The sequence below is a fragment of the Etheostoma spectabile genome, chromosome 5 (genome assembly GCF_008692095.1).
Source record: "Etheostoma spectabile isolate EspeVRDwgs_2016 chromosome 5, UIUC_Espe_1.0, whole genome shotgun sequence".
In the NCBI taxonomy this organism is placed as follows: Eukaryota; Metazoa; Chordata; class Actinopteri; order Perciformes; family Percidae; genus Etheostoma; species Etheostoma spectabile.
The window spans coordinates 20,698,545-20,707,298 of record NC_045737.1 but is presented as its reverse complement, the minus strand read 5'-3'; the positions used below and the strand labels follow the sequence as shown (position 1 = coordinate 20,707,298).

The following is an 8,754-nucleotide window of genomic DNA, read 5'->3' as shown; positions in this document are numbered from 1 at the left end:
TGTGTGTGTGTGTGTGTGTGTGTGTGTGTGTGTGTGGGTGTGTGGGTGTGTGCGTGCGCGCGCGCGTGTGTGCGCGCGCAGATTGGATGATTTTGGCCAAAACAGATGAATGAGCTTTATTGTTTTTTCTTCTCAAAGGGGCACTGAATCTGGATCAGTATGTGATTTCTGTTATGTCTCCGCCAGCAAGCATTTACTAACTAGTACTCCACCAGAATTAGAAGAATGACCGCTTACTGGCCTGGTGATTAAAGTGTGTGAGATAACATGAATGTCATGATACAGGTTGGTGGTGCTCACAGTAGATTACACGTTAGGTGAATCCAGCTCTAACCAATGATGGACGATGAGTAGTTCATTATTGTCAGTTATCATCCCAGTGTTGTCTCACTACTAATGCGCTGATGTTAACTGGAATACTCCCAATCACATGTTACAAAGTCATCTTCATCCCATTGATTAAATTAATTGTTGTATAATGTTTAGGTAGACCAAAATAAAATACTACAATCAAATGGAGATTAATGACAATAAATGAGTGTATTAGATAATTGTGCAGCCTTAAGTAAAAGCCATGCACTCTTATTGATTCCCCTTAATAAATCAGCTCCTCTCACAGAAAAGGAGATAAAGAGAAGAAGATGAGTTGGAGGCTTTTTAGGCTTTGAGACAAATGAGATATATGCAAGTACAGCTAGAACCTAATATCAGGAAGATATTCCTTTGAACCGTTGATATTGCATTGCAGTTCCATCTACTTGTTGTCCTAAAATGTGTGTCCTGGAGGAAATATATGTTTTTATCTTAAGTGGATGCTCTGCTTCTTGGTGCCACAGTGATAAAGGTCATGTTGGCAGCGGTGACATGTGAGGAATGCAAAACTGCAGAGCTAAATGACACATGCGTGTTTATACTTCACTGTGGCAGTAAGTGGAAATGCCAGAATACATTGGGAACAATAAAATACACAGAATACACCAGTCTTAACAGATAGCCGGTGTCATATTAAACCTTCAAGATATTTATTTTCTAAAATCATGAAGGAAAATTCTGCCGGTGGTCTCATTTCTAGAAAAGTCTTATCGTTATCTTAAAATAAGAAACAAGATGCACTAGAAATTAACATTTTTCAAAGATCTTGAAACTTGGTGTTTTGAAATACAAATGTGAAATAACCTCTCGTTTTAAGGAATTAGCTTTTAGGACTGACTTTTTGACTAAATCTGGTTAAAACTTTTAAAAATGTCTGACTTTAGCAAGGAGACAGCTTTAACACTGAAAAAATGGGAACAACGCAGAACATAGACTGCACCAATTTTCAACTGGATTGTCTAATTTTTCCACAAACACAAAACTATGCCATGTGAAAATTTTGAAGGATGCTTTAATCGAATCCATATTCAAGTTTTTTAGATGTACTCTTTATATCTTGGTAGTGCATGCCAAGTCATGTTTTATAAAAGCTTTAAACACCTGAGGTACAACTTTTTCTTCAGTAAACATCTGATCACAACTGATAATTCGCGGGAAAAAACCCCACAACCTCTTCCTGCTGGAACCACTTCTCTTTGAGCAAGATTTGGACTTTTCATGGAAGGCATTTCAGTTTTTCCCTTCTCATTCATTGGTTTGTTGTGGTAATTTTTCTTCTTGACTTGACACAAATACAAACCATATACAGTAAATGTTCCTTAATAATTAACCTGAAAATGTAATTTTGTATTCTTTGTTTGTTTTGGGGGGGGGGGTTGCTATGTCCGTACATGTCTGTGTCACTTACACAGTGTGCTTGTTTGCATGTGTGTCTGTGTCATTGAGTTAATAGAGGGTCTTGGCCTGGGTAATGGAGCCCCTCCCTGCAGGCTGAGTAGATAATTTAATTAATGTCAGCCCTTTTTCTATCCCCCCCCCTTCCCTCGTGACTCATCTGTGTTGTGCATTGGCCTCGCTTTTGGACACTTGTTCTCATCTACTCAACTCATCAACCGCAGCCGGTTTCAAGCTGAACTCTCTAGCACTCACTCACACGTTCACATACACTTTACTATTTCTTTCTTTCTGTATGTCTATATCTCGGCAATCACACAGTACATAATATTTAAGATGCAGTAACATTTTCACACAACCTTCTCTTCCTCTTTTAAACAGCACAGTCGCTGTGTAGTTCAACTGCAGCAGAATCCGTTGATTCATTCCTCTCTTGGCTGCAGGGCTTTTAATGTTTATGGAGGGAAAGCCATTAGAAGAGTCATTGTAATGATCCATGGCGTGATGGCATGGATCTCCATGCAATTCATAAGGGTGACGAGTCACTGAATCAGGCTCGGCTGCAGCCAGGCAGGCAGACATGGTATGCTAAGTTTAGGCAATATGTCAACAAAGCTTTCTTTTCCTTCATCAGCACTCACATTTTGACCAGTGTCAGGTTCATTTACACCTATCCTTTATGTTCTGTATATTAATACACATCTACTCTGATTGTTTTTTTCAGGTGGTATTGCAGGTGGCATAGAAATCTGCATCACATTCCCAACAGAGTATGTCAAGACCCAGTTACAACTGGATGAGAAGGCCAATCCACCCAAATACAGAGGAATAGGTGAGTGTGATGTGTTTGTTTTAAGAAAATATTTTGTTCTATCATTTTGCCAATATATTGAGCTGAATGTGGAATTCAATTTAGTATTACACATTTCCCAATTCAGACACCTACCACTGCATTTTTGGTTTATTTAACACACTTATTTGAAAAATGAAACCACTCTGTCTGTACATGAGAGTGGTATCAAAAATGAGAATAAAGTGTAAATACAAAGCTACTACAAGCAGGCAGTTAGCTTAGCTTAGCAGAAAGACTGGGAAACAGCAAGCCTGGCTCTGTTAAAAGGTAACAAAATCCGCCTACAAGCACCTCTAAATTTCACTTAAAAAGACATTATTATCTCAAAATGTTATGAGGGTTACGTGCTAGACTGATTTTTTTGCCTTGAGCAAAATCGTATATTGTATACGATATACGATAGAATCAAGAACAGACAGAATATACTATATGTATATATATATATATATATATATATATATATATATATATATATATATATATATTCTTGATTCTGTCTCTGTGCCTCTCTCAGGAGCTCATTATCCCATTACCCATCATCCCCAGGTACATTAGGGATTCTGGCAGGCTGTCGCTGTGCTTGTTTATATGACTTAGAACAGACCATCTCACCATCCATGCGTACTAGGGTGCACGCACACACGCACGCACGCACGCACGCACGCACACACACACACACACACACACAGAATGTGTTAATATTGGCTGGACCTCTGAGGATCGGCGACCATGCTAACGAGCGCTCAAGACAGCTGTTGCTTTTTCTGCTTCGTTGTGCATTTGCATCTCCAAGAGTAAGAAGTAAGTTCAAAGAAAAACACCAAGTTTTTTGGGGAAAATAGCATTCTGATGACAAATGGATGAGGACAGATGTTTTTGGTGTGCTCTTACATGTATTCTTTATAAGGGTCATTCCATACTCAGTGCAAATGAATTAATAAACACTGTTGCAGTACATTGTTTATTCTATTTGCTACTTAAATACAACATATTTCTACTGAAGGATATTGTCCACAGAGAATCTGATGTTTTGAAATTGTGTGTGTGTGTCCTTACAGGTGACTGTGTGAAGCAGACGGTACAGGGTCATGGTGTTAAAGGACTGTACAGAGGACTCAGCTCACTTTTGTATGGATCTATACCCAAATCTGCAGTCAGGTAACTAAAATAACAATAAGGGTTCTGAAATAAGACTCAAGTACAGGTACAAAATTGGGATGTAAAATTCTAATAACATGTGATTTCCCAGCAGTTCTTAAAGGATGAGATCAGTTCACAGTTGATTCCTCCAATCAGTAAAATCAGAAATGACCAAATAAAGTGCATAAAACAGTGAAACCACATAACTCCTCTTTAAAGCGGTCCAGTTTTTGATGCTTCTGGTTAGTTTTTCAGTATTTTGCTGTCATGGATGATTTTAGGCATTATGAACTGAAGTCCTAAATCTATCAAAGATGTTGGACCTTTAAAGCAAATGGCAGCAGCAGAGCTGACACAATTATCATCATCATCATCATCATATAAAACCATTTCTAAAAATAAACTACTTTTACTGCTTTGAATCTTTTGTCACTTTCCATGTTCTGACATTTTTTATATCTTATATTTATATTCTAATAAACATAAAATCTATAGTGTATGTGTACATGTGTGCAGTAAATAAATTGAGCACTTTTTGCTAAGCCGCTGTGATATTCTACCTGTAACCACTAACAGACATTTCAATTATTCTAGTCCATTACCCACAAGGCAAGGCATAAATGTCACACTAGCCTTTATTATTCTTTCACAGCAATGACATTTATGAAAGTGTGCACATTGAAGTTCACGTGTACACTCACGTGTTGCACAAACCTAAGTCAGACACTTGCATAGAACAATATTTGGTTTCCTGTTTCATTTTTTAACTCCTTCACCCTCTCTTTCTCTGTGTGTGTGTGTGTGTGTGTGTGTGTGTGTGTGTGTGTGTGTGTGTTTGTTGTGTGTGTGTTGTGTGTGTGTGTGTGTGTGTGTGTGTGTGTGTGTGTGTGTGGTGTGTGTGTGTGTTGTGTGTGTGTGTGTGTGTGTGTGTGAGAGATGCGGGAGGGTAGCCTGTCTGTTCAATGGAGAGACAGGCCCAGCCAGGCGGAGCAAAGATGCCACTCAACCTTAGGCAGGGTCTCAATAGGGGCACGGAGATGGAGACGTGTGTGTGTGTGTATGTAAGGATCATTTTGTCAGTCAGCACCCTTTCCTGAGAGACTGATTTTGTTTCTGCTCTAAGAAGAGTTTTCTCTGAGGAAATGTGGCAATGGAGGAGTAAAGGGGGTTAGACTATATCCTCTTTCTGCTGTTGTTATCAGACTACATTTTATATAATAATGGTTATTGGTGGCTAAATGCATACCAGCTGTGTGCAAGTTATATACATTTTATATACATTATGTAAAATATACAAAATTCAATTATTTCTACTTTTGACCCATCAGTACAGTTTTTAAAATGTTTATGAGCTGTTGCCCCTTGTCTTATTTGAATACTTTCTAGAGACATGAAGATATGAAATTAGTTATTCAGTAATTCACAAGACAAATCCATGTTTAGAGGCAAGTTTGAAAAAAAAAAACACACCATTTTCTGTTTTCCTAACTTGGTAATCATCTCATGAATCCTCAGATTTATCTTGGGATCATTTGGGGGTGTGCCAAGCTTCTGATTTTGGTAACATGTAAAGGTGAATACAAAAAAGCAACATGACGGAAAGATGAAAACAGATTTGATTAATGGAGAGTACCTTGGCACGTTTCCATTTACCACCACTTCCCCTGAGTCGTTTGTTCGATCTGCTCTCTTCTTCCTGTAGCTTCTCTCCCTTCCCCTCTTCCTATCGCTGATTTGCCTCCCCAACCCTCTTTCTCCCCCATCCCATTAACTGATTGCCTGTGCACCATCAAGCACCTAAAGCCTGCCGGAGGTTTGTCGGGGAGGTATGAGAGGGACAGACAAGAGTGCCTTTGACCTTTTCCTCCCCTTAACTCTTCATCCATAGCTACATCCCTTTCTCTCTCTTGTCTGCCCAGCCTCCCTTCTTTCTTTCCTTTTTAGTCTCGAGCCAACTATTTTTCCTCTCCTTCACCTCCTCTTATCTGCACAACTGACCTTGTAGAAAACCCGCTAATGAAGATTGGGCAACACTCTGTTGCGGTCCAGAATGACTCATCTCCAACAGTGGATGTCAGCCAAAACACAATGCGCCATATTCTAGTGGTGAAGTTTTGTCCACCTGTTAAATGGGTGGGGGAGATTTGAAGAGTTAATTGGCACAGGATCAGGCCTGACAGTGGCATAATTATCTTAAGCAGCTTTTAACAAAAAACGTTTGCTCCACAAAGTTAATTATTATGCAAGTGCATCTCAGTGCAGTCTAAGAACGTTGCAGGGAAGTACACTTTTTCATTTTATATTCTCTCCAAAGCTAAAACCCTGTTTGTAGTCAGCAAGTGGTGTGCATAACGAGAGAGAGAAGTGGATTTACTTGTGCGTGCTATTTGTTCCTGCTCAACAGCCTGAGTCAGTTAATTGTGTGGAGCCTGTATTTCAAAACTAAATCTGTGTGTAGAGTGAGACAAAAGAAACAGATGTGGAAGGTTAATGAGCAGAGAAAAATATTGGGCTAGCAAAACGGATGGGGAAGAAAACTAAAATTGCATGATTCAAGTATAAGAGATGAATGCTGTTAGACCTGTGACGATGGCAGGTAGATGGTTCAAGCTGACTAAGCACATACAGAGAGGAAAACAATGCATTCATCAAGACCTAGTGTCTGTCCTCCTCCCCCTTTTGCTAAATGTACCGTACAGTGTCCTCCCTTCACCACAATTCAATTCCATCTATAAATAGCCTTTCTTGTAAAGGACTCACTGGCACAACAATTTCTGATTGCAGATATCCATACCCCCCCCTCTCTCTTTCTTTCTCTCTCTTAGCTGGCTTCCATGGCAGCTGTTGCTGGTCACACATTGGTTCCTGAGCCACTACAGTTTATTGTTGCGTCCTTAATGAGGATGCATAAGGACAGTAAAATAAAAGCCGTAAGCACATTCTGCATCTTAAGCAGTTTGTTTCCACAAAACATTTAAGGTGGAGGAAGTTGCATCCGTGGTTCTGATTTTATTTGTACTCATGAGTCATTGAGTGGAAATGTCCTCCTATACTACTGCTATTACATGAGGGACAGCATAATTATTTTTCTATCTGTGTCCTTTTTCACAAGCTATAGGTGTAGTGGTAATGACTTAATGCAAAGAACGTTATGTTTGACTGCAATCATATCATGTATTTGTTTTTCTATTTTATTCATTTACTTAATAATTTGACATTAACTGGAAGATAATCTTAGGTGATTAATTAATCAGTTTGCACACACGTTGGCCTCAAAGACGTAAAAAAGGAGATCCAACAAACAAGAGCAAAGGCTCAACCACAAAAGAAACTTATAACTTTGAGCCTCTCATGTTAAAAGTGTATATTCTAAGTTCTGTGTAGTTGTGTTTTTGTAACCCCCAGGGTTTTTAACAAAAGTATCCAGTCGAATAAACGGTACATGTCAGATGTACTGTGAAGTTAATCCACTTTTAGCAATAAAAGACCCTATATAATGTTTTTTTCTCTCCCAAAACTAATTATTATTTACTTGTCTGCAGCAGTTTTGTGTTAACTTCTTCCATTATTCCTTGCTGTCTCTGTTCTGTTTCTCAGGTTTGGGGTATTTGAGTTCCTCAGCAACCGTGCAAGGGATGAGTCCGGTCGACTGGACAGCACCAAAGGCCTGCTGTGTGGGCTTGGAGCCGGGGTCATGGAGGCTGTTTTTGTGGTCTGTCCCATGGAAACTGTTAAGGTATGTTACCAACAGATCTGTGGTCAGATTTTCAGTCTCATGCACATTCAATGCCCGAAAAACTATTCTGTCCCATGTACTTTGTGAATTTGTAATTTCTGTATAATAAGCATTTTTGCGTAAAGCACTCTTCTCAATTAATTATATTTTCAGTTTGTTTAATATTGTGTCTCTGCACATTCACTGAAGAGGGTCAGACTAAACATTTCTGCAGTTTTCACTACCTTGTGTGTCTCCCTTCTCTGTAATAGCAAAGCAACATTTCTTATTTAACTTTTTTTTTTATCTCCCAAGGTTAAATTCATTCATGACCAGACTTCAGTCAACCCCAAATACAAGGGCTTCTTCCACGGAGTTAGAGAAATCATCAGGGCACAAGGTAAAGACGAGCTTCAATGCATGTAATTCACCTGACATCTACTGTTCGGATAGGGTAATGCCACTGAAAACATAGCATAATTAAAAAGTGTAGCATCCAGAGATGATGATGTTTACAAAATGTATAAAGAGCATAACATACTTCTATCTACTGTATTTATCATGCCTTACCAGGCATTAAAGGGACATACCAGGGTCTCACCGCCACGGTCCTTAAACAAGGCTCCAACCAAGCTATTCGATTCTATGTGATGACCTCTCTCAAGAACTGGTACAAAGGTCAGTGTACATAAGACTGTATGTGTTTGTCTCTCTATCCGTATAATAAATATTTGAACAAAAGACCAACAATGCTGATGGCCTAGAAAAATCAGTTGAGATGATTGTTAGAAGTGGCTCCTGTCTAATGGCCATCTTTTTTTCTCCAAGCAGAAGTCTGGCATTAAAAACTAAAGCGTGCAGACTGATGATGATGGGTATATACTGTAGTGGGGAACTTGGACACATTATACTATGAATATGAATACTGTATGGTGTTCATATGGATTGTCTGAGGTCCAAAGAGTTGGCAAACTGCAGGAATTTATCAGCTTGGCTCATAAGACACACCCTGTTCAGTTGTTTAGTACCAGGACTGTATTTGCATTCAAGTTACTGACTCCTCTGTTATGTCCTTTTACCAGGTGATGACAACAATAAAGCCATTAATCCCTTGCTGACTGGAGTATTTGGAGCAATAGCAGGAGCAGCAAGTGTCTTTGGAAACACACCACTAGATGTCATCAAGACAAGGATGCAGGTATATTGTAATATGGTGGCCGTTATAAGGCAGGTTTTTGTATTCCTTGCTGTTTTAATATAAACTTGTCAATACTTATAT

The 8,754-nt window shown here is 39.1% G+C and overlaps 1 protein-coding gene across 1 annotated transcript in view; it reads left to right on the top strand.

The window, feature by feature from the left end:
• The window catches only part of si:dkey-178e17.1 (tricarboxylate transport protein B, mitochondrial), an 18,868-nt gene that overhangs the window by 7,003 nt on the left and 3,111 nt on the right, over positions 1–8,754 (top strand). The window contains exons 2-7 of the mRNA XM_032515653.1: positions 2,492–2,599; positions 3,679–3,778; positions 7,358–7,496; positions 7,791–7,875; positions 8,049–8,153; positions 8,558–8,673. Coding sequence (XP_032371544.1) covers positions 2,492–2,599; positions 3,679–3,778; positions 7,358–7,496; positions 7,791–7,875; positions 8,049–8,153; positions 8,558–8,673 — 653 coding nt within the window. The remainder of the gene's footprint in view (positions 1–2,491; positions 2,600–3,678; positions 3,779–7,357; positions 7,497–7,790; positions 7,876–8,048; positions 8,154–8,557; positions 8,674–8,754) is intronic.